We start from the raw sequence: 24859 nt of genomic DNA, 5'->3' as shown, positions 1-24859 counted from the left end.
GTGTAAAGTAAGAGCAGGTGCCCTTTGCCCCCAAACATGTCCTATTAAATATAGAATTGATGTAAATTAAATATAGAACTGTAGCCTGCGGCCTGTCAGGTATGGCAGCTGTTCTCCGCTAGCAGTCACTGCATGCTAAGTGTCTTCTGCTCTAGTTCCCTTCCCATGCTCATGTCATTGGTTATTCCTTCCTCAGTTGTCCCCGTCTGTCTGTCCTTGGGTCTCATGCTACTGGACATCCTGTTTACATGTCATAGCTAAACTGAGGCACTAACTTCTACCTGGCCCCTCTTTTTTCTTTTTTTTCTTTTTATTTATTTATTTATTAAAGATTTCTGCCTCCTCCCTGCCACCGCCTCCCATTTCTCTCCCCCTCCCCAATGGCCCCTCTTTTTTCGTGTTGATTTTTGAGACAGGGTTTCTCTGTGTAGCCCTGGCTGTCCTGGAACTCACTCTGTAGACCAGGCTGGCCTCAAACTCACTGAGATCCCGAGTGCTGGGATTAAAGGCATGAGCGACCACCGCCGAGCTAAAGTTTAATTTTTTACTATTTAAGTGCATGCATGTGCGTTTGTTTGTGTGCACATGTGTTTGTGCAGATCCCTCTGGAGCTGGAGTTACAGGAGGTGGTTGTAAGTCAGGTCCTCTGCAGCTCTTAACCACTGCGACATTTCTCCACCCTGGATTCACTGATTTTTGCTGTTTTACCAAAGTATTTTCACTCCCACAAACTACTAGTGAGAACCTGAACTTGTTTTCCATCCAAAGCAAAGCTTGTTGATGATATTCTTTAAACCCCTGCTTGCTGGTTTTCTCCTGAAATTCCTTCCAGTTCTGAGAGCCATAGCTGAGCAGCCATGGCTCTGGGCCTGCGGAAATAGTCCCAGGTTACTCTTCACTGTTTGTTCTTTTTTCCTGTTTTTTTTCCCCCCTTTGGGTTTTTGAGACAGGGTTTTTCTGTGTGTCCCTGGCTGTCCTGGCACTCTGTAGACCAGGCTGACCTCGAACTCACAGAGATCCGCCTGCCTCTGCCTTCTGAGAGCTTGGATTAAAGGTGTGCACCGCCACTGCCCCGCCACTGTTTGTTCTTGTGCAGCACAAAAGAGTCACTGTGGGGGCTGGGGAGATGGCTCAGTGGTTAAGAGCACTAACTGCTTTTCCAAAGGACCTGTCTTCAATTCCCTTTTAGTTCTGGGGAATTGGCACCCTCACACAGAATATATACACCAGTGTACAGTAAATAAATCTTTTTTTAAAAAGACCTTTTTAATAAGCTTCAGCTTTGCTTTAGTAAAAAATGAATCATCTTGGTGTCAGGAAGCTTGGAGGAAAGGTCCCGGGTGGTGTTGGGGCGGGGCTCTCAGCAGCCATGGTGCATGTGGGGGAAGCAGGGGCTGTGGGAGGACAGAGACCACAGTCGCTTGTTCTTGCCTTGCTCAGCGGGAGCAGGACGAGAAGACAAGTGCCGTGAAGGAAGAGCTGAAGTACTGGCAGAAACTCCGGCACGACCTGGAGCGGGCGCGGCTGCTGATCGAGCTCATCCGCAAAAGGGAGAAACTCAAGAGGGAGCAGGTGAGCAGGCGCCCGGCCAGGCTCTCTAGTTCCCTCTCTTCTCTGTGGCCTCTGGTGCCAGCGTTCTTTTTCCTCAGTACTGAGAGCGCTGAGGGCTCTGTTGTCGGCCCACTTGGTTTTGGGTGGAGTGCTTCTGGTTGCTTCTGTTTTGTGGTTCAACTCGTTTGGCCTGGAGCCTAAGCTTACCTAGTCCCTCCTGCCTGAGGTCATGACTGGAGTCCCTGTTTTAGGGGTTTTTGGAGGGAGATTGACCTGAACATTTTGAAAAGCTTCTGGAGCCATTGCATGACATTGCAAGATGACAGCTTCTAGCCTGAGGTTCTCCTGGGCCTGAAGTATTTATGGATTTGAAGTCACTTAAAATGACCAGGCTCAGTTCAAGACGTCCTAAAAGTCCCTGCCCACGGGGAGTGATAAGGTTGGTGGTATAGTGCATGGAGCGTGAAGTGTGTAGCCAGACCGCGTCTAAGGCCCGGCTCTGCTGCTTTCTATTCCTGTGGCATTAAACTGTCTAATCTCTGAATACCTCCATCTCCTCGTCTTTAGCATGGTGATAAAGGCAGAGCTGACATCATAAACAGATGAATTCATGTACGTAAAAGTTGAGACTAGTGCCTGGCACATGAGCTGGCAAGGTGGTAGCTGTTGCTATCATCAGTGGTTGTACCGATTCTCTGCCCTGCTGGAGCATCTGCTGGAGTGCTCCACACATGGCACAGAGCAGATACTATTAATTGAACAGATAACAAGTCCAAACTTCCCTAGTCCAAGAATTGTGGCTGTTACCCGCCTACTTTCAAGGCCTGGGTTCAAGCTGCCCTCCTTTCATTCAGTTTAAGCGCAAGTCCTTCTTTCCTAGGTCCACAGCTTGAGGTCCACTCTGCATCCTGGGCGGCTCTCACTGTGCTTAGCATGAGTGGCCGGGGGCATCTCTTGAGATCTCCACAGGTCAAACTATAATTTGTATCCAGGCTAAGTCCTGTTGCTTAGATTGTTCAGGAAAATGAGAGGAGAGGGGAGAGGCCCCAGCTCTGGGTAGGTAGGCAGGTCGATGTTGATGTGGACAAGAGGCACACGTGTAAAATAACATTGTCCAGGGTACCACTGCAGGTGCTGCTTGAGTGATGAGCCTGGACTCCCTGGTCACCCTGGGCCCACACAGATGTTCTCAGCGAGAGTGCTCAGTGCTCGTGAGAGTCACGTGTGCTCACATTTAGTTTCATCCGTGTGCTTGAACTAAGGCCCAGGCTCAAATGCTTTCTCGGTTATTTTCCAACCAGGTAACCCATGGCAACTCAATCATGTCGCTAAACTTTATGTACCATATTTATAAAGTGGGGTATTAATTTCTGCTTCAGTTATTATGTCATTAATTGAGATAATACAGGAAGAAGAGCAGAGTGGTATTATGGTCTGGAGTACTCTGTGGATGCTGTCTAGAGCTTCATGCTAACTTATCCCATTAGCTGTGTGACCTGGAGCCAGTTACCTGGTCTCTCTGTGTCCCCTTCTTTGAGAAGTGGAAGTGTCTAGCTCTACCTACCTGGCACTCAGTGTTACATAAAGTGTTGAGACTGGCCACCCCACTAACGTATACACATAACTAAAAATTAAGTAAATTGTTGATGTCCATTTTACTCTTTTGGCATTTGGGGGAACTGCCACCCAGCTCCCAGATAAATCACATATGGAGGCCTATTCTTAGTTTTGGATGCACACCTTAGCTTATCTACCTTTTCCCTCTGGACTTTTAAATCTTTTTTACTTCTTTATATCTTATTCTCATTCTTACCCGTGGCTGGATGGGTGGCCCCTGACTCCTCCTCTCTTGTTCTCTGACTCCTCCTCTTTTCTCTTTTTTATCCTCTCTGCCCGCTAGCCCCGCCTATCCTTGCTCCTGCCTTTCTATTGGCCGTTCATCTCTTTATTAGACCATCAGGTGTTTTACACAGGCACAGTCACACAGCTTCACAGAGTTAAACAAATGCAACATAAATACAAGTAACACACCTTAAAGTAAAGTAATATTCCCCAACAGTAAATCTTTTAAAAATGCTTAGGCCATTACCTGGGACCTAACATGGATTATTAATTACTATAATCAATAATTGTTACTACTTCTGTATGTTTTGGTATGGTTCTTGATATACAGAAAACATTTAAAGTAGCTGTTTGTTCTAATCTATTCTCTGCTGCTATAATAGATTATCACAGACTGGGTCATTTGCAAAGGAGAGTTGGTTAGGCTCCCAACTCTGCAGGCTGGGAAGTGTGGGCATGGTGACAGACTGGTGAGAAGGCTCCATGCCACAGCTCGTCTTGTGGATGCACGAGTGGAGAGTTTGTCTCCACCGCGGTGGCTCCTGTGACAGCCTGCTCCAGGACTCCTAACTCATCCTAAGGGTGAAGCCCACAGGATGCCAGCACCTCTCCACCCTCACAACTGGGAGTTAAGATTCCTATGCGTGAACTTTTGGGAGATATTCAAGTCATCTAGCCCTCTTGGTGTCCTTACCCATGGGGTGGGCAGCTTCATACCTTGTGGCAGGTGATTAACAGCAGTCAGGCTGAAGACCCAGTGAGTCTCTGCTTCCTCCTGCTTTCATCACAGGTCAGGGTGCAGCAGGCTGCCATGGAGCTGGAGCTGATGCCGTTCACAGTCCTGCTGAGGACAACTCTGGACCTGCTGCAGGAGAAGGACCCCGCACACATCTTTGCTGAACCTGTCAGCCTGGATGAGGCAAGTTGTCCCTCCAAGCAGCAAGCCTGCTCTGGAACTAAGCTCTGAGTAGGCCAAGGAAGGAAGGGGTTGAACCACAGGGCATCCAGAAGTGAGGGTGGGTGGTGTCTTGGCAGGCTAATAGACTTGCCCATTGTTTGGGTGGACCATGCCCTGAGGCTCTTAGTGAGCCTGACATGGCCACAGCAGAAAGTTGGGAGGTCAGAGTAGCAGTGAAGGGTGCGCCTGCGTGGCTCATAAATAGTTGTTGTAATTGTACAGGTTTTATATGTTTAGGTTCCAGATTACCTGGAATTCATATCCAAGCCAATGGATTTTTCCACTATGAGGCGGAAGCTGGAGTCTCACCTGTACCACACCTTGGAGGAGTTTGAGGAGGACTTTAACCTTATAGTTACCAACTGCATGGAGTATAACGCTAAAGACACAATTTTCCACCGAGCAGCTGTTCGCCTGCGGGACCTGGGAGGGGCCATCCTGCGTCACGCTCGTCGGCAGGCAGAGAACATCGGCTATGATCCCGAGAGGGGCACCCACTTGCCCGAGTCACCCAAATTGGAAGACTTTTACCGATTCTCCTGGGAGGATGGTGAGAAGCTTGGGTGGGTAGGGAGGAGAAGGATCAGGATGAACGAGCGGCACAAGGACAGGGCCCAGAGAGCCCAGGATCGGGTGGGCCTTGGAGGTGCAAAGCTGTGGTTGGGAGCAGATGGGTGTGCGGCTCGAATAACTCTGAGACTTAGTTGGTGCGCTGAGTGCCTGTTGAGTAGTAGAAAAGGCGTAGCTGTCTGCTTGGAAAGCCAAGGCCTCTGGACCCCTAAGTGTAGCTCTCTGGAGCATGGGCTGGGAGGACCAGAAAGTAGAATGCCTGTGAGCGCCACACTGCCAGTCTCTGCTTGGCCAGGGATTGCTAGACCACTGCATGCCTGCTGTATGGCCTTCGCTGTAACTGAATGCTCCCTGGAGCTGTTCCCCACATTCCCATCCACCATTTCTAGGGAGCAGTGTTGTGGGGCCAAGGCCCACTGGGAGGCACTGGCCCGGGCATTCCAGGGCCTTACTTTGCATCCAGAAGATTTCTCTTTCTCAGTGCTGGGCTTGTCATTCAGCCTCTTCTGTCCTTCCTTTTCTCTGGCAGTGGACAACATCCTCGTCCCAGAGAACCGGGCCCATCTGTCCCCAGAGGTGCAGCTGAAGGAACTGCTAGAGAAACTGGATCTGGTGAGCGCGATGCGGTCAAGCGGGGCCCGCACCCGTCGAGTCCGCATGTTACGCAGGGAGATCAATGCTCTTCGGCAAAAGCTAGCACAGCCAGCGCCACCACAGCTACTGCCACTGAACAAGACCGTGTCCAATGGGGAGCTGCCAGCAGGACCGCGGGGGGATGCAGCTGTTCTGGAGCAGGCATTGCAAGCGGAGCCAGAAGATGATGGGGACAGAGGTGAGAGAGGGTCACAGACCGGCAGGGTGCGGAGTGGGTAGGGTAGTCAGGAGTGAGAGGCTAGCATCTCTTGAGAGTATCCTCCCCTGAGTATAGGTCTGGTCTGATCCTGAAGGTAAACAAAGCCCTTGGAGGGGGTCTTTCTTCATATCTCATTTGGGATGCTATTAACAAATAGTTAGCAATCAGTAGAGAATAAAATTTATTTGTCAGAGTAGATGTTGGCTCTTGTATTGGTCTGGATTCACAGAGGACCTAGAGGTTCTGGAACGGTTAGGTGCAGGGCTGTGGGCGGGCTGTAGAGATTAGGGTGCCGGAGCCCAGTAGCTACATACTAGGTAGGTATCAGGCAGTTTAGCCCCTGATATAGTGGTACTGTATGGTACAGCTAAACAGTTTACTCTGCCACTCTGGAGAAGCTCTGAGAAGCCTGGGATGTGAGAGGGGAAGGGATGTGAAGACCCTTCTTCTGGACTCTTGGGATATTGGTTGGTTGGGCTTTTTGGTTTTTTGTTTTGCTTTTTTTTTTTTTGAGACAGGTTTTCTCTGAAATCCAGGCTGTCCTGGAATTTGCTCTGTAGACCAGACTGTCCTCAAATTCATAGAGATCCACCTGCCTCTGCCTCCCAAGTGCTGGAATTAAAGGTGTGCACCACGGCTACCTGGCTTGACTCTTGGTTTTAATCTCAGCTGGCCAAGGCTGTAGGCCATCCCAGACAGAGGTGTCAGACTATAAAAGGCCTAATTGATTGAAGTAGGTGTCTTTCTCAAGTGTAAAGGGATATTTGCAATCAACGTTCTATTAGAGTCACGTGTAAGCTTTCTAAACCATCCCCTACCTTAGTGAACTGAGGACCTGATTCTAAAAAACCCCAGGAGCTGTTTATGAGCTGAGCTGCTTCCTATGCCTTCCCTTTGGTGAGGACAGAATTATTTCACTGGTACCTGCCCTTGCCCTGAGCCCGAGGTTTGGGGAGGCCTGCCACTCACATGGCCTAAACACGGGAGTTACCTCTATTTGGTAAGGCTCCCACTGAAGGGATTGGGTCCATTTTAGTGTAGGTCAGGTACATGATTGAGAGTCCGCATAGGTGACCATTGTGACTCTTTGTAATGTTCATGTGGCAGTCAGCAGTCACCGGAGTTCCTCTCCTTGACACGTGCACAATGGCCAGTGGCCCCAGCGTCACTCAGAGGGCTTCAGGGTAAAGTCGCAGAGGTTTACATGGGAGGGTCTGAGCTATGGCTTGGGAGTAAAGTTCCAAGTGGAGCAGACTGATCTGGGAAGCTCTGACTTAATGCGCTTGGTCTGAGTTCCCTAAATCCGCAAACACCTTTTCTGTCTGCTGTGTGTCCCCACAAACAAAGCCGAGGACAGGTGAGAAAACTCTGGAGTCCTCCAGTCTGTCCAGCTGAAACCTCACCGGATTACTGCCCAAACAGGTGGCCCTCTCAGGCTTTCTTGCCCATCAGAGTCGTTATCTGGCTGGTGGGAGCAGACCGTTGCTAGAATGTTCAAGCAGGTTCTCTTTTTCTCAACAGATGATTCCAAAATACCTGCCCCACCAACCCTGGAGCCTACTGGGCCCGCACCGTCCTTGTCTGAGCAGGAGTCCCCCCCAGATCCCCCCACCCTGAAACCCATCAGTGACAGCAAGCCTTCAAGCCGGTCCCTAAAGTCCCGGAAGGTGGAAGACGATGAGCTCTTGGAGAAATCAGCTCTGCAGCTGGGGAGCGAGCCCTTGCAATGCTTGCTCAGTGACAATGGCATTGACAGACTGTCTCTCATAAACCCTGACAGTCCTCCTGGTACCCCTCTCAGTGGGGTGGGCCGCCGTACATCAGTCCTCTTCAAGAAGGCCAAGAATGGGGTTAAGCTGCAGAGGAGTCCAGACGGGACCCTGGAGAATGGCGAGGACCATGGTGCAGTGGGCTCTCCAGCTTCTCTAGCCAGCACGGAAGATGAGCACTATTCCAGGAAGAGGCCAAGGAGCAGGAGCTGTAGTGACAGTGACGGGGAGAGGTCCCCTCAGCAAGAGGAAGAGACAGGTGATCCTGCCTGTGACTTCTTTTGCTATTTCCCATCTGTTTGCCTGCTTGCCTTGCCACGGGCCACCTTCCCCTGACAGTCATCTCTGGTGGCCTCTGTGAGAAAGCAGGCTTAGAGCAGTTGTTCTCGGAGGGCCAGCTTGTGTGCCGGGCTATCACTGGCCTTGAGGGGGATGTAAGGTTTTATGTGGTAAAATGGTTCCTGCCTTCACTTCAGTTTGCCCTTGATATTTTTATCAGACACTGCCTTAGGCCCTGGAGGAAAATTAGTGAACAAAACACGAACATCTCTCTTAGAGAAGAAATAGACGACAGGCAAATGAGGGTCTTGTGTTAGAAACTGTGGGGACAATTAAAAAGCCACACATCAAACCGTTAGAGAAGAGGGACAGAGCTCCGGGTGGAAGGAGACACAGCAGTCAGGGAAGGGGACATTTGAGTAAAGGTTTGAAGGGGCTGAAGGTCTGAGCTGCTGGCATCTAGGGGAAGAATATTTTAGGAAGGACAGATGAGCAAATGTCTTGGAGGTGGGAATGCACTTGCACAGGAGCCAGCTGCAACAGTGATATGGGTGGGAGAGGAGGTCACTGGAGTCCTGTGCGCTGGTCCCTGGTGGGGAGAAGGTACCAGTTCCGGCTCCACGAAAGTCCCAGTCCAGGAGAAAGTAGAGAGGTCCCCGGAGTTGCTAAAAAAATCACAGAGCCCTAAGTGTGGGGTTGGGTGATGCCGCCAGAGCCATTCAGGAAACGACCTGGAGTTGAGAATACTCCTCTTGAAGGTCCTTCCTGTTGCCTGTACTTCTCTGTAGTAGGCTAGACATTTAGGATAGAGAGCAAGAGCTTGAAGTTCAGATCCTGACTTCCTATTGGCTGTGTGCCCTCTCTGAGCCTGTTTGCATCTTACTGATTCCTACCCTGCGGTGCTGAGGTTGGGGCACATTAGGAGCACAGCAAATAGCAGCCAACGGTAGCAGTTACTGTCATCTTTTCAGCTCTCTGTCTCTGTCTCAGCCAAACAGCATAGAGAACACTGAACTAAAAATGAAGGCCTTTGCTCGTGGGGTCATCAGGCCCCGTCGTCAGCCTGGAGCTCTCATGCTTGGGGATACTGCAACAGCGTTCCTTTCCTAGTCCTCACATGCAGGCCCTCGGGAACATTTCTGTAAACAACTGTAGTTGGAGCTCAGAAAGCAGGCAGGGCACAGTGGGCTTCTGGGACTCACATCGAGGTCATCATATTGGAGGAAAGGCCAGTTAGGCTCAGGCACCTGCTCTCAGTGGGTCTGGCTGGCCTTACAATTTTCTAGCCATGGCTTCTGTCACACCTCTCAAATCAGGGGCCCCATCCTCCTTCAGTCTTTGTTCAGTGGTCAGAGTTGGAGGACTCTGGAGTTAGAATTCAATAGATTCAAAAAAAAGGAAGCCTTCCGTGGTAAGGTGACCCTAGGACAATGAAGCAGCCTCCTCTACCTGAGGTGTCTTGCTGCAAAAGGATTCAGACCAAACAGCTTCCTCTGTTTCACAGAAGGCGGGGGCCAAACTCAGCCTGGAGCCAAGGTTCTGATGCTCCATTCTTCAATGATCTGAGCTGCTGTAGCTCTTGAAGTCTGCCCTCTGCAACGCTCCCTAGCTCTGTGAGCTATCTCTGGGTGCGGATGATACCGAGCCCTTATCCTACCTCAGCTTCTGCCGTCATCCCCAAAGAAGGAGGCTGCTGCCGGCAGCTGGGATGGGGCGGACTCGTGAGTGTGTATCAGCAGGTTCGAAGTTAGAGCAGGCCAGGGACTTGTGAGCCTGCCTGGGTGGAGAAGTCCTACGTTTTTCCTCGGTAGTCGGGTGTGTGCTGCTCAGGTAATACAGTCTGCTCACGGCCACCTAAGATGCTGTCCTTATAGGGGAAGCAGCCTCCTTCCCACTCCAGTCCTCTGAGGCGTGTGTCAGGGAAGGGGGGTTCTACACTCAGGCTCACTCTGTGTGTCCTTGGCAGGCGTGACTAACGGCTTCGGAAAGCACACTGAAAGCGGGTCTGACTCGGAATGTAGTTTGGGTCTCAGTGGAGGACTGGCATTTGAAGCTGGCAGGTAAGGATATTTATCCACCAAGCTCGGGCAGCCTTAACACCACCTTTTTCCTTACTTGTGCATTCAGGGACAGTTTGGACTTTCTTCTTAAGAAAGGACTTTCTTCTCACTACCATTTCCTCAGTCTCTAGTCTGTAACTGGGAGCCCTGAGGGAAGGGGTTGGCCTTCAAATGTTGCTGAGTTTGTGGGGCTCAACCTCCTTTTGCCCAGGGAAGTGACCATCTGAGACACACACGCCCAGGTGCGCACACACGTGGATAGCCTAGCTAGTTGCAGACATGGTTTTGACTAAGCCTCTTAGAGTTTCATAGGGTTGGTCTCTTTGGATTGTTTTGGCTTCTGTTCTGTGGCCCTGAGGATTGAGCCGTGGGCCTCACATGTGCCAGGCAAGTGCTCTACCAGTTAGTCACAGCCCGAGCCCTTTTTGGTTTTGTTTTGTCTCTTGATAATAGGATCTTGCTGTGTGGCCCAGGCTGGACTGGAATTCAAAGCAGTTTTGTTGCCTCCGTCTCCCAGGTGCTGAGATGGCAGGCGTATACTACCAATATGTCTGGAGCTGGCCCTTGGTTTTTTGAAATAGGATCACTCTAAGTAGCTCAAGCTAGCTTCCAGCTCTCAACCCTTGTTCCCCCGCTTCCCAGGTGCTGGGCTTACAGGCATTTATCAGCTAACCCAGTGCCCACAGCAGTGGCCTCTTCAGAGAGATTGGAGGGGTGAGCAAGTATGAGACTTTAAAGGCGCTCTTTTCAAAGACTCCAGGTTACCTGTCACTGTTGAGAAGGGATAGGCTTCTGTTGTTTTTTTGTTTTGTTTTGTTTTATCCTGAAGGGAGGATTTCTGAGACCATAGCTTTCATTTCTCCCAAGTCTAGTTTACTGAGCTCATTGCCCTGTGTTTTCTGGGGTAGAGCGGGGTGCTTGGATGAGAGGACCTTGGTGCCACAGGGAGTGGTACCTGCTGAAAGGCTGGTTTGTATCTGAAGGCTTCCAAAGCAGCCTTCGCTGGCGTGTGTGCCCTTGACGCTTGCTTGCCTGCTGAGCTTCCAGGTGGAGCTGTGAGGGCCTCCAGTTACACACTGGCCCTGGGCTTTTACTCCCCACGAAACCTCAGAATTGCCCATGCTTGCTGCTTGTGTGTTGAAGCCTCCAAAGACAGAGTAGATGGGAGCAGAGACAATTTACCAGCACTAAAGAAGACAGATTTCAAAATGGTAGGAAATGCTTCTTGCTTGCTCCCAGGCTTCCTTCAGAGATAGGTGCTTAAGCCGAGCTTTGCGACCCAAACCTGTAAAACCAACACTTAGGCTGCTGAGATAAAAGAACCATGAGCTCAAGACCAGCCCGGGCTATATAGCATAGCCCTGCTTAAAAAACAAAAGCAAAACTCCTAAGATAAGCAAGTATGCAAGTAAGCAAGTTGAGTTTACTGGAGGTGGTAGGAGTGAGGTCACCCATCGGTCCCCTTACGGCCCTTGGCTAAGGTAGAAAGGGCACGCTTCCCAGCTGTGAGCCATAAGGAGCAGACCAGGATAGCCTGCTGGTTCAGATGTGCGTTGGTGTGTTTTGTCAGCTTGTATGTCTGTGAGGGTGTTGATTCCCCTGCAACTGAGTTACAGACAGTTGTGAGCCGCCACATGGGTGCTGGGAATTGAACCCGGATCCCCTGGAAGAGCAGTCAGTGCTCTTAACTACTGAGCCATGTCTCCAACCGCAGTATTTCCTCTTTCAATCTGCTTAAACAGAGGGATTGGGACCTTTAGGTGAAGGCACTGCTGCCAAGCCTGATGATGTGGTTCAGTCCCCAGGAATACCACAGTAGAGAGAGAGCCAGCCCCCCCCCCCCCACACACACAGGCTGCCCTCTGACCTACACACACAAATTTTAGGAAAGATGAAGTAAAATTGGGGATTCAAGGGTTCTAACTGCAGTGTTCTCTCTCCCTATCCCAGCCCCCTTCCTCTCCAGTACGCTAGGAAGAATATAAAGGAAGCTTTTTTCTTTTGCACGGAAGCCATACGATCTTTTTTGTTGTTGTTTGAGATAGGGTCTCACTTTAGCTCTGGCTGTTCTGCTCCACTCCAGGCTGGCCTCAGGCTCATGGAGATCCTCCTGCCCCTGCCTCCTGAGAGCTGGGATTAAAGGTGTGCGCTGCTGTCTAGCCCATGCCCAGCCTCTTTTGCCCATTTGTTCTGTGCACGGCCTTTTCAAACGGTCTTCTTTTTCATTGTTGCACTCCGTGACAGTCTCATGTACTGCAGACAGGGAACTCACTGTGACTGAGGCTGGTCCTTGGACTGCTGGCCCCCCAAACTCCACCTCCTGAGCGTAAGGGTGACACTCATGCCACACCACGCCCAGCTGCACCCTCCTTTGTGGGTCGTCCCTCCAGCACCTGTGGTGTGCCAGGTCCCGCAGTTTCTCTTGTAGAGGACGTAGATGGAAATTACACTCTATATGCAGCGTCCATCTGCCTCCTCAGAACCACACAGAGTTGTTCTGCAGGCTAGTTTCCAAGCCTTTCCTGCCCATTCTGGCACTCTGCGGTAGAACAGTAGTGGTCTGAAAACATGAAACCATCCCCAGAGTGCAGTGTGTGAACTCGTGGCTTCTCCACAGCACTGCTGGGTGGCCAGGGTCGCAGAGGGGATGAGACGAGGTAGCCTTTACCTGTCTCTCAGCTGCCTTGCCCTGCTTGCTCCTGGTGTACCCTGTCCAGGTCAGGGTGTAAGCTTAGAGACACGCCAGTCTCGAGTCCACGGACAGGTTTATGGGTGAGTGCAGGGGGTCCTCCGTATGAACTGGGGATTCCTGGCATTGTTTCCCAAACAGGTGCCAACTTCCTTCACTGAAGGAATGGGAGTCATGGTTTTGGTTAAGCTGAATTTTCTTAGCATAAACTCGGTTGTGACTCAGTGAAATCGAGTACCGCACTGTAGCCATTTCCGCTCCTTGCTGCGTTTTATCCCATCCAGGGTTTTCTAAATATTTTGGCTTTTTTGTAAAAAATTGACTCTCTAACCATTTTTTTCTGGTCAGAAAATTATGTATCAGCAATATTTTTATTTATTCTTGAGACAGAGACTTACTGTATAGCTAATCTGGTTTGAAACCACTCTGTAGATGGTCTAGCCTCAACTCATCTGCCTCTGCCTCCCTAGTACTGGGATTAAAAATATGGCTGCCAGACTCGGCAGCCATAATGTTTTTAAGGTTCTCAGCCGCGTGATCCTTGCCCAGAAGCTCTCAGCTCTAGACTGTGCGTTAAAACCGCACAGGCGGGTGGGTGCCCTGGTGGCCATGGTTATTACTTCTTTTCTTGTCCAGTATATATATAGTTTACTTTTCCTCCCTCCCTCCCTTCCCACCCCTCCTTTTTTTTTTTTTTTTTTTGGCCAAGGTCTCACTGTACATCTCTGGCTGGCTTAGAACTCACTCTGTAGACCAGCCTGGCCTCAGACTCACAGAGCTCTGCCTGTCACTGCCTCTTGAGGGCTAGGATTAAAGGCGTGCATCCCCATGCCCAGCATTTAACTTCCTTTTAAGAAGTATCCTGTTGTGTTTATGTGTGCCACCATGTTTATGGAGGTCAGAGGACAGCTCTTGTACCGTGTGGGTCTCGGGGATCACACTCAGGCTCGGCAGCAAGCACCTTTACCCACTAACCCATCTCACCAACCAGACTCCGCCTCTCTGCAGTAGCCTTCTGTAAAGAAAGAAACTGCTCTCCTTTTTAGTTGGTAAAAATCAAATTTAAAAAAAAAAATCCTACCCAAGAAAAACTTCGCACATAAACCATTTGGAAGTGAGAAGTGGTGTTTTTTGTTTTTCCCAATTTAAAAATGTCTTTGCTAATTCTGGAAAGAAGACATGCCTGTTATAGAACATTTGGAAAAGAGGCAAATTTTAGGACCTCAAAAATAAACTGGTTTGTCAAGATGAAGCATGTGGAGCCTAGAGTGCAGATTATATATTAATTTTATGTGCATGGGTATTTTATGATGGGTGTTGGGTTCACTGAAGCTGGAGCTACAGTTGGTCGTGAGCTGGGAATTGAATCCAGGTCCTCTGGAGGAACAGTCACTGAGCCATCTCTGCAGCCCCGAGAGTGCAGAGTCAAACAAGGGAGAGGCTGAGGTGAGACTGGGTGGTGACCTTCCTGCCGCTTAATGAGACAGGCTTTCATGGTGTAGACCAGACTGGCCTGGAATTCACAGAGATCTGCCTGCTTCTTCCTGTGGGATTAAAGGTGCGCACCCCGGTTGCCAAGCCCAGCACTGTGACCTTCCCTCTGAATGAACTGTGCTGTTCCTCCACAAGGGTGGACTGGTTTCTGGTAGAAACTTCCAGGAGGGAATGGAGACGCTGTCTTTCCCTTGTGTCAGAGGTGGAAAAGCGGGAGAAGCTTTGTTTCAGTTAAAACTGCTCACTTCAACTCTCTTCTCTGTGCGCAGTGGCCTGACACCTCCCAAACGCAGCCGTGGGAAGCCAGCCCTGTCCCGAGTGCCCTTCCTGGACGGTGTGAACGGAGGCTCGGACCACAGTGGCTCAGGTGAGCAGACTGTTGAGTCTGAGCTGGGGAAACGTGCTGAGGAGCAAGCTGTCTGAACTGCTGCACTTCAGGGGCTCACAACCTGGCCGTCAAGTCTGCAGGCCCCCCAGACAAACACTGGCTAGAAAGGTGGCCTTCGCTCCCCGTCACTAACATTTCTTTTAAAACTCTTCAGCTGTGTTGTATTTTGAGTTTATATCGCTGTGATAATGATCATGACCACAAGCAGCTTGAGGGTAAGGTTCTTTCCTCCTCACAGCTCCTAGTCCATCACGAAGGGAGGTCAGCCAGAGCTGAAGCAGAGGAGCCTTGTGTGTGGGTTTGTTAGCCCACTTCTCACACAGTCCAAGGCCATATGCCCGAGGTGGCATCCTTTACAGTGGGCTGCGCCCTGCTGTATCAATCATTAGTCAAGAGAATGTCCCACAGACCTGCCCACAGGCCAGTGTGATAGAAGCCTTTCTCAGCCAAGAGTCCCTCTTCCCAGATGACCCTAGCGTGTGTCTAAGTTGACCAAACAAACAAACAAAATTCAAAACAAAAACAAACTAGGGAGCACAGTTTAATGCGTGCCCATGGTAACAGAAGTCCAGTGGGCTCTTAGGAAAGCCCGCCTTCCTCTCTGGAGCATCAGCTGCAATGTTTTGTGTTGTTTTTCCAGAGCTCCCTACTGTATATCCAAGCTGGAACCTGTGTGTGTTGGAAAGAAGTGTGAGGGCCCACCATTCATTCCTTCTTTCGCGTTCATGGTGTACGCTAGGAATCCTTTGCTTTCTCCCAGCATGCCAGTGGCACACTGTATGGGAGAAGTCTTCATTTCTTCTCTGTAGCTCTCCCACAACAGACATTTAACGTGTCTTCGTCATCAGGGCTGCGCTGAGCAGCCTGTGTGCGGAGGTCATTTCATTCTTGAGCTGTCAGGTTGAAGAAGGGTGTGTTCATAGTTTCGGTTGGTGTTGCCTGGCTGTGCTCTCTAGGGCCATCAGTGATAACGTGTCACTCAGACCCCTCTAGCTCTGTAGGTCATGCCTGTTTAGCCTCACGAAATGAGGACAAGGCAAGGGCAAGGGTGAGGCTGGGGTGGTTCTCAGATGGAGCAGGTCCAGAGCAGAATACTTCTTAACTAGGCTGTCTGTCACATGCACTGTGGATGCCATGTCTTTGAAGTTCCCTATAAAACACAGGGTTCTTTACCTGGTCCAGCCGCTTCCTTCTGCCTTAATGTCATCCCCTTTCCCAGTGTGTGTTGATGGATGCATGCCTTTGAGTTCCATTACTTCGTGACTGTCTGCACTCAAGACGACAGGTCTCCCGTCCAGACAAATGTACATTTAAACTCGAAGCCAGGAAGTGGATCTGACACACTTTGTGCTTCTGGTGGTGACATTTTCCCTTTACTTTTTAAACCCCCGTACTAAAATCGGTGCCAAAGGTTATTTAAAAAGAATTGCACTCCATAGCTTCACCATCTGAACACAGCTGTCTCCATTTCTGTGTTGCTTCCGTTTCTTTTCGGCACATTTTAACAAGTGCAGATCTGATACACACACTTCTGTACGCACCAGGTTTTGCTCAGATACTTTTTCTTGTTGGCTCATGAGCTTTCTTTGCTGTTATGATACTGGGACCATCTTCCTAACAACCGGGGTTTCGTGACTGATATGTGTTCTGGTGGATGTTGGCTAGCTCCAGCTTCCAGCACACAGAAGGCAATGAATCCTTTCATTACTTTTCTTATAAGTTGCCAAAGAGGAAGTTACTGGAGCAGATTTATTTTAAAGCTCCTGGGACATTGAGGGGAAGTGCGTTCCAAAAGGGCTGACCTGCTCTGTGGCCTCACCAGTGCGTGGCTATGCTGGCTTCTCCGCAGCCTCCTTGGTGGTAGGTTTATCCGTTCATGACTGACCTTCTGCACTCACTGGCGTTGAAACAGCACCTTTCTTGTTAGTTAAGAATTACACATCTCAGCCAGGCAGTGGTGGTGCGCACCTTTAATCCCAGCACTCGGGAGGCAGAGGCAGGCAGATCTCTGAATTCGATGCTAGCCTGGTCTACAAGAGCTAGCTCCAGGACAGGCTCCAAAGCTACAGAGAAACCCTGTCCTGTCCTCACCCTCCCCCCCCCAAAAAAAAAGAATTACACATCTTTTTCTCTCTCAGATTCAAGCCCTTTTCCTTAGCTGGATGAGTGTTCACCTCCCCGTTCACAGTTTGTAGGTGTGGGGCAGGAAAGAGGCTTTTGTGGTGCTCAGAGCATTGGTGAGGCTGCACACCTAGGGTCATCAAAGACCTGCCAAACTGCTTGGCTTTGCTGGTTTGTGGTGCAGCCAGGTGCTTGGGTGGCCACTGTGGCCTGGTCAGGAAAATGCTTAGCAAATGGCTCTGCTAGGATGTTCTTCTCTGCACTTTTACCCTGGGTGCAGGCAGCACTGTCTGCTCAGGCTGGGGTATGGCCCTTCTCCCTAAGACCCTGGAGAGGAAGGCCTGATATTTAATGAAGGAAACCGTTCCAGAATTCAGGTTCAGAGGTTGGTAAACTGTAGCCGCCTGCTTTTATGTGGGTCGTGAGCTAAGAACACTTACATCTTCAGTTATGAAAACTATGAAATTCAAATGTTGGTGTCAGAAACACTAGTTCTATTGGTGACTCATTTGTTTAGACTCTATTTCCCTGCTACAGCCGTAGAGACCACATGGCTCCTAACAGGATGAAATATTTACTTTTTGGCCATTTAGAGGGTTAGTTTGACACCTGACCCAATCTAAGAACTCCTAAGAAAAGGGCAAGGAAAAGGAAGGGTGGAGGGGCGTTGCTGACTTGATCCTGGGCTGCCCCGCTTAGACGGAAGCCACAGGCAGGCTTTGGGGCACCATGCCAAGTCCCCTTTGGGCTCTGTCTCCTCCCCTCCCCCACCCCCAGGCAGAAGCCTCCTGATGCCCTTTGAAGACCGCGGAGACCTGGAGCCCCTGGAGCTGGTGTGGGCCAAGTGCCGAGGCTACCCCTCCTACCCTGCCTTGGTGAGTCTGCCCCAGACACCACCCTCCTGTTCCCTCTTTCCCCGTTGGCTCTGGCCCTGCCTTGCCTTGGGGGATTATCTGATTGGATCCAGCTGGCAGAGTTTGATGGGAGTCAAGGCACCTTTAACTGCAGAGGGGTGGGGGGCTTTACCATAGCGCTCCTGGGGCAAATGAGCAGGCCTCCTCGCAACACACACAAAAGGCTCCAGGTGTGCAGGGACCAGGTTCTCAGGGCCCTCATAGCATCGTTCATCTGCTTCTGTGTAGGAGGATCATGCCTGGTGCAGTTTAAGATGCTGCTAACAATGCTTAGCTGTGTTAAGAAACATCTGCCTCACTAAATCCTTGACCTGCCCGGGGCAGAATGGTTGATCTTGTTTTGTAGGGAAGGGGCAGGGTCTTTTAGTTCTGTTAGCCAGCTAATAAGTAGCAGGGCTGGAATTTGATTCCAGAGCTCAACATGGGATGCAAAGCCTTTGTTCAGAGCCACTGCATTAAAAACCGTGCCCTGTGCTGTCCTCAGGACTGCACTCGGCACCTTCTCCCATGCATAAGCCTGTGCATGGGAGGCAGTACCGCCTCTAGCCTTGTCACTTCCCCGCATACATGAACATGTGCATCCCACATGATGAAAACCTCCATCATGTCATTTTTAATGGTGACACCACCCTTCAGTTGCTCTCATGTGCCGCGCTTTGACCATTTTCCAGTTTCCCGTTTAGATTTACTTTTGCACTGTTGTCAGTGAGCATCTTAACCTTATCTTGGTGCACAATCGTGTTCATTTCTTAGGAGTACCCACTAGGGCTAACATCTATACAGAATTCTGGCACAAGTTGCCAAATTGCCTGGAAAATAGTTCTGGTTTATCCTCCCATTATTAGTGGCTAATAACAGCTATGTACCACTTTGACTGCGGTCTCCTAAGGCTCTCCCAAGTTGGGAGGAAATGGCCACGAGCCCTGGAAGACACCACAAGCTGGGAACCTTTGGGTCCTGTAAGGATCTGGTAGAATTGAAGGTGTACATAGTCAGCTCCACCCAGCACCCTTGTCTCACATGCACAACTCTGGGCTTTCCAGCCGTGGCTCTCTGTGACTCTTGAGCCCAACAGCAGCTTCCTAAGATAGGCAGGAACTCTGATCCTGTTTGAGACGATGAGGAAACCCTGTTTCAATGATGTCATACCACTTCCTGGAGCCATATTGGTTCATTTTGCCTGCCTTGTTCCCCTCTTACTATGGCAGGTGTGGAAAGTCCACACTGATCCAATTGCTGGAGACATTGAACTGGAAGTCCTGTAAAAATGAGACCGCAGGACCCAGCTGGGTCATTAAGGAAGTGACTAATGCTGGCAGGTTTGGAGTGGCTTTTGATTTATTTGTACCATGCAAGAGTCTTTAGAATATAAACAAAACACTGGGACATAGTGGCACATGCCATTAATGCCAGCATAGACAGGTAGTTTTCACTGCTTTTTAGGCCAGTCTGGTCCACATAGTTCCAGGCCACCTAGGCTACGTAGTGAGACCCTGTCTCAAAAAATAAAAAGAAGAAGAAATTCAGTCACCACCTGAACACAACATGTGTTTCTATTTTGGTGCATGCCCTGCATCCCTTTTCCTGTGCATGTAGATTTTGCATGTTATGCTGTATTTTAATCTTTTTAAAATAAATGTGTGTGGGGGGGGTGGTTTTGGAATAACAGAAAAGCAACAGCAGTGCAAACCACCCCATACTAGCATGTCGACTAAATATTATTCCCTTCATTGCTGTTCATGTGTTGCAGTTGTGGTAGCGTATCTGCACATTGGTTGTATGGCATGTTTAACCTTCCCACCAGCTTCATGTCTGTGTTCCGTAAACCTCATTGTCCACTGAGTGGATGGACTGGTACCATTTTGGGTATGACAGCTGTCCTCAGGTGTCGGCTCATCCTCCCTGTTCTTGCCCCACAGCAGGTCTGCTATAGTTCACTCTTGATGACCAGCATGCTCAACTGGAGACAGGAGAGTAATCCCCTGTCTCTCTGGTAGCTTAGGGCTGTTTCTGTTCTCATTACATCTTCAGCCTCAGCCCCAGGAAGAGTGACAGGCTGGGAGATGGTTTTGACCACTGCATAGCTGGTGGGTGGACTAGAAGTCGGTTGTTCTTAGAGTCTTGAAATTTTTCATTTTAGATTTATTAGTGTGTGTGTATGCGTATTTTGCCTATGTGTATGTATGTATGTATGTGTATATGTATGTGCACCATGTACATGTCTGGTGCCCGAGGAGGTCAGAAGGTGTCAAATTCTCCTGGACCTCGAGTTACAGATGGTTGTGAACCACCCTTTGGGTACTAGGAGCCGAACTTGGGTCCTCTGGAAGAGCAGCAAGTGCTCTTACTGCCGAGCTATCTCTTGGTGCCTTAGGGTAAACTCTTTACCAGAGCCCCTGCTTTCAACTGCTTGTCTTGGGGGATATGGGGTGCTGGCAGCTGCCCAGAGGTCTGAGAGCAGGTCCCCTGGGACAGGGCATAGGAATTAAGATTGCTCTCTCGAGAGGAGGCTGCCTCCTCTGTCAGTTTCCAAGTCTCGTTGGCCTCTGTGCACAGAGGTTATGAGCCAGCTGCTCTGGAAGTGGGGGCTGTGTTGGAGGCTGCCGGTAATCGCCTTTGGGAGCATCTGGTTTCAGTCTCAGCCATGGTTTAGCGCCATCCTCCTATGCTGGTGCTGCCCCCGTCTGCCGACACCAGTCAGAGATTAAAGTGAGGTGGTGTGTGGATGGTGGTGAGCTCTGCCAGCAGAAATGCTCCACGGACCTGGAGAGCTGCTGTGCACTGATTGGCTCCTGCTCACTGGAGAGCTGCTGTGCTGTGCACTGATTGGCTCCTGCTCATGGAGAGCTGCTGTGCTGTGCACTGATTGGCTCCTGCTCACTGGAGAGCTGCTGTGCTGTGGTGCACTCCCTCAGGATAAGATGGCTCTGCCTTCTGGGACTTGCTGCCTAGATTAGTCTCTCCAGTGCTTTGGTTCTTCTTCAAACCTGACCCTTTCAGCCACCTTTTTGTCTCCTCTTCAGTCTTACCACAGAGGTATCTGCCCACACTCCTTGGGAAGGTGGTGTGTGGCCAGAGGCTGTTACATAGAATCACAGGGGTTGCCCTGTTGCCACATTGAACTTTCTGCCCAGTCACAGCCTCGGTGCCCAATGGGGCAAGACCCTGGGTGCTGGAGGTGAATTGCAAAGGTGGTGAAGAGAGACCACCATGGCAGCAGCCTGTAGTTCTTCCCTAATAGACACTGTGAGGAGAGGGTTTGCCTGCTCCATCCCACTCAGTCTGTAGAGAGAGTAGAACAGTGGACTGGAGAAGGGTACGGAGCAGCTCATGCCAGCCCCTCCGTCGCCGGTTATCTGTAGACCTGAACCCTTTGTGCTTAGGTTCTCAGAGCCTTGATGGTTGGTCCTGTGGCTTTCCATTCTCCCCTGCTCAGAGCCTGTCTCCTTTTCTGCCTCCAGATCATCGATCCCAAGATGCCCCGGGAGGGCCTCCTGCACAATGGCGTCCCCATCCCTGTCCCTCCACTGGACGTGCTGAAGCTGGGCGAGCAGAAGCAGGCAGAGGCTGGAGAGAAGCTCTTCCTTGTCCTCTTCTTTGACAACAAACGCACCTGGTAAGAGGCCCATGCTGCCTGTGGTAGCTGTTCCTAACACCAGCTAATGGTGCTTCGAGTAAGGGGGAGCTCCTCAAGAGGAGCCTTTCCCCAGGTGGCCCAGAAAGCCGCAGGGTAGGTCCACAGCCCCAGGCAGTGGGTAGTGTCCAGTATAGGCCTCAGCTGTTCTCTGTAGAGCTCAGGAGAGGTATTGAGAATTGGGGATCTCTGCTCCCTTAAGCCAATAGTCACTAAATGCCACCCGTTTCTTGGGACAGGCATGACCTTGGGTAGGCAGCTGTCATGGTAACTAGTTACTAGAAAGAGACTAAGCTGAAAGCTGAACACAGCGCGTGCGCATGCTCTTGCGCGCGCGCGCGCGCGCGCACACACACACACGTCTCCATCCTTCCGTTGTGAGGGAATCTGGGCTTGTGGCTGACAAAGTGCTGTCGTCCCTGACTGTCAAAAGGAGGTAGAAGCTGAGCGGTGGTGGCGCACGCCTTTAATCCCAGCACTCGGGAGGCAGAGGCAGGTGGATCTCTGTGAGTTCGAGACCAGCCTGGTCTACAGAGCTAGTTCCAGGACAGGCTCCAAAAACCACAGAGAAACCCTGTCTCGAAAAACCAAAAAAAAAAAAAGGAGGTAGAATTGTTGGTAACAGACATGCCCAAGGGCAAGGCTCAGGCCTGTGGAGTTGCTAGGCCTGCCTGCTGGAGAACAGTTGGGGCCTTCCAGTCTGCCTTCCCCGTGACCCAGAGGAGCCCCTGTAGGACTGCAGGAGTGTAGCCACATCTCAGCTGTGCTTGCCTTTCAGGCAGTGGCTTCCAAGGGACAAAGTCCTGCCACTGGGTGTGGAGGACACTGTGGACAAACTCAAGATGTTGGAAGGCCGCAAGACCAGCATCCGAAAGTCGGTACAGGTGGCCTATGACCGTGCAATGATCCACCTGAGCCGAGTCCGTGGACCCCACTCCTTTGTCACTTCCAGCTACCTGTAAGAGTGGAACTGGGCCTGTGTGCCTGCTCTGCCTCTCCTCTGTCCCTGAGGCACGGGAAGCCTCTTCTGCCCCTGCCAAGTGTCTGACCGGCAGCTTCTTTCTCATGGCAGGCCCTGACTGGACTGGGTCTCCAAGGGCAAGGCCCAGAATTGACCAATCAAGTGGTTCCCCTGAAGGGCCACTGTGTGCCAAAAACTCCCACCTAAGGTCCCCGGGGACATTCCACTGAAGAACACTCAGAAGTAGAAACAGCTGAGAGTCTTGGCCAGCCGGGGAGTGGACCTGGGCCACTGGGCACCAGGTCCTAGGCTGCTTTTCTGGGGCCAACTGGTCCCTCCATGCCTCTCCCAGCTAACCATACCTCAGGGCAGGCAAGGTTCTGACACTGATCCCAGAGATGTGCCAGGGTCCCTCGGGAACCCACTGAGCTCCCCTTCCCCCCACATCACCCGTTCTCACCCCTCCTCGTCTCATCGTCCACACCCAGCCCAGACTCTCCTTTCCCATTGCTCTCCTCTCTCCCTCGTGCCAAATTGACAGCAACATCACCAAATCCATCTTTTTCTTTGATGTCCATTTCCTTTCTGGCCAGCTGCTATGTTAGATTAGGTGTCTGCCAGCCACCTGAGTCCCAGGTAGAAGCTACCCCAGTTTCCCCACACCCACAGACTTCCGCTTGTGCTGCCAACATGCCTAGCTCGGCTGTGTGCGCATGCCCTGTGGATGGAGTGGGCTTCCCGCCCTCCGTCTGGCTGAGGAGTGCCAAGGGTGGGCCCCTGTCCATGCAGAAGGCCGCATGGATATTGAGGGCGGCACACGCCCTTCAGCTGGCATGCCGCTTGTCCCTCCTGTTGCAGCAGACTTAAGCCTTACTGCGCGCCATCACCACGGCTGCCCTCCAGCACCCTCCCCTTGCTCTGCTCCTGCTGGCCAGAGCAGGGACACAGCCTTTTTCTTTGATACCCTGTCTTCAACCTTCTCCCCACCTTCACCTCCTCAACTTCCTCCCTCACCTCCCAAAGGAAGGAAAACAAACTGTGAATGAGGAATGCTGACTGACAAACCAACGCAACTTTAGAGGCTTCTGCTCTTGACATTTCTTTTCACCTCCTAAGCACCAAAGCCGCAGGCGGGTTTGCGGACCGCTGATTGCCATGTTGATTTCTATCTTGATGTTATTTTTAATTGTTTTAAATTTTTCATAGGGGGTTTTGGGCAAAACAAAGTCACTGGGGAGATCACTGCCATTTTTACATACTCAGACTTTTTAAAACGCAGCCAGTCAACCACCAACTTCTTCCACATTTGGGACCTGAGCCAGAGTTTAAAAGGGAGCCAACAAAACTCACAGAGAGGGCGGGGTTCTGTCCAGTAAAGAGCGCGGCACCAGCTGGGACAGGCATGGTGTATATAACTGTAAGATACTGTCGCTAAGTTATTCAGGCCTATACTCTCCATTATCGGAATCCTCCACTGTGCAGCCGTGCAGTGTGGTTTAGCTAAAGGAGCCGATGTGTCCTCCTCTCCCCAGGTAGTTGGTCAGCTGTGGACTCTGTGACCCTTGTCTAAACCTGTGTTGTAAGATCTCGGGGCTTTCTCCCCGTCTCCCTCCCTCCCCCGACACTTAACTTCTGTTTTTCAGTCTCCGAACCTTTCACTCTCTCTGAGTCCCACTCAAGAAACTGCTCCCTTTAGAACAGAAGGCGGCTCAGACCCTGCTGTGGCATGGGGCCTCTCGCCTCAGTCGCGTCTGCTGTGAAGCACACGATGCTCTATTTATTGTAGAAAGTGACTTTATTTGCCTTCTAGAGTTGTTTATAACAGATGGTTATAAGAGGTAATAAACAGAAAATCTATGCCTGTAAAGAATACAAGAGTTACTTTTACCTACTATAATATGACGTCTTATTTTCTCTCTGAGAAATAAATGTTCTAATGGGCAGTGGCTTGCTGTGCTGTATTTGGTGTCCTTGGTGGGGCCTCCTGTCCTAACTCCACCCACTTCCCTGAGGACGGCACAATGCGGGGCTGAGGGTGGTCGGGAGGGTGGCCATGCCTCCACCATTACCTTCTCTGGCTTTCTTGTGCCATGCTGGAGAAGTGACTCCATTGGCATCTTGGCACCCATTCGGCAGTCACCAGACTGGAAACTAGGAAGATCAAGCCTCCTTTGCTGTCCCTTCTATAGATGGGTAGCAGGGACACAGGTTCGTGTCACCCGCCTATAACTGGAAGGATCCTTGCAGCTGGCCTGGCCTTCTGTTTTGCAGAAATTAAAGGCGTGGGCAAGGTCAGTCAGCTAAGACCCACCCACCAGCTTCCAGGACTTCACGGTCTGGCTGTGACTTGTAAGGACTTGTGTGGTACATGTGGCAGCTGGAGGCTAATGTTGGGTGTCTCCTAAGGTGCTCTCTACCCGCTCTGCTGAGACAGGCTTCAGCTTCTGAGTGGCCAGCAAGCTCGGGTTCCTTCCTTTCCCCCACCCCCCACCATGTGATTACAAATGCATGTCACAGGGCTCTCCCCATCCTCCCGTCCCCGCCTTAATGGCTCTAGAGGGTCTGGACTCAGGTCTTCGTGCTTCTATGGAAGTATTTTGCCAACTTAGCCATCTCCTGCTGCCCTTCCTGCTAGGGTCCTCTGATGTGGTGGAAACACAGCTCTTGGTCACCTTCCCAGGGCCCAGCTTATCTGCCATCTATGAAATGCTTCCAGTGTGTGGATAACCCGTGTGTTGTACGAACAACGCAAAGACACCCAGCTTATAAGACATTG

At 50.8% G+C, this 24859-nt stretch overlaps 1 protein-coding gene across 1 annotated transcript in view; it reads left to right on the top strand.

The window, feature by feature from the left end:
- Positions 1–24024, top strand: part of Brpf3 (bromodomain and PHD finger containing 3) — a 34165-nt gene extending 10141 nt beyond the window's left edge. Inside the window, exons 4-13 of the mRNA XM_005360342.3 lie at positions 1441–1572; positions 4184–4312; positions 4589–4901; positions 5451–5753; positions 7296–7802; positions 9789–9882; positions 14335–14432; positions 17352–17449; positions 20950–21104; positions 21901–24024. Coding sequence (XP_005360399.1) covers positions 1441–1572; positions 4184–4312; positions 4589–4901; positions 5451–5753; positions 7296–7802; positions 9789–9882; positions 14335–14432; positions 17352–17449; positions 20950–21104; positions 21901–22084 — 2013 coding nt within the window. The 3' untranslated portion in view covers positions 22085–24024. The remainder of the gene's footprint in view (positions 1–1440; positions 1573–4183; positions 4313–4588; positions 4902–5450; positions 5754–7295; positions 7803–9788; positions 9883–14334; positions 14433–17351; positions 17450–20949; positions 21105–21900) is intronic.
- Positions 24025–24859: the final 835 nt, after the last annotated feature.

The sequence above is a fragment of the Microtus ochrogaster genome, linkage group LG2 (genome assembly GCF_000317375.1).
Source record: "Microtus ochrogaster isolate Prairie Vole_2 linkage group LG2, MicOch1.0, whole genome shotgun sequence".
Classification (NCBI taxonomy): Eukaryota; Metazoa; Chordata; class Mammalia; order Rodentia; family Cricetidae; genus Microtus; species Microtus ochrogaster.
Note: the sequence above shows the minus strand (reverse complement) of the source record. Positions and strands in the feature narration are given on the sequence as shown.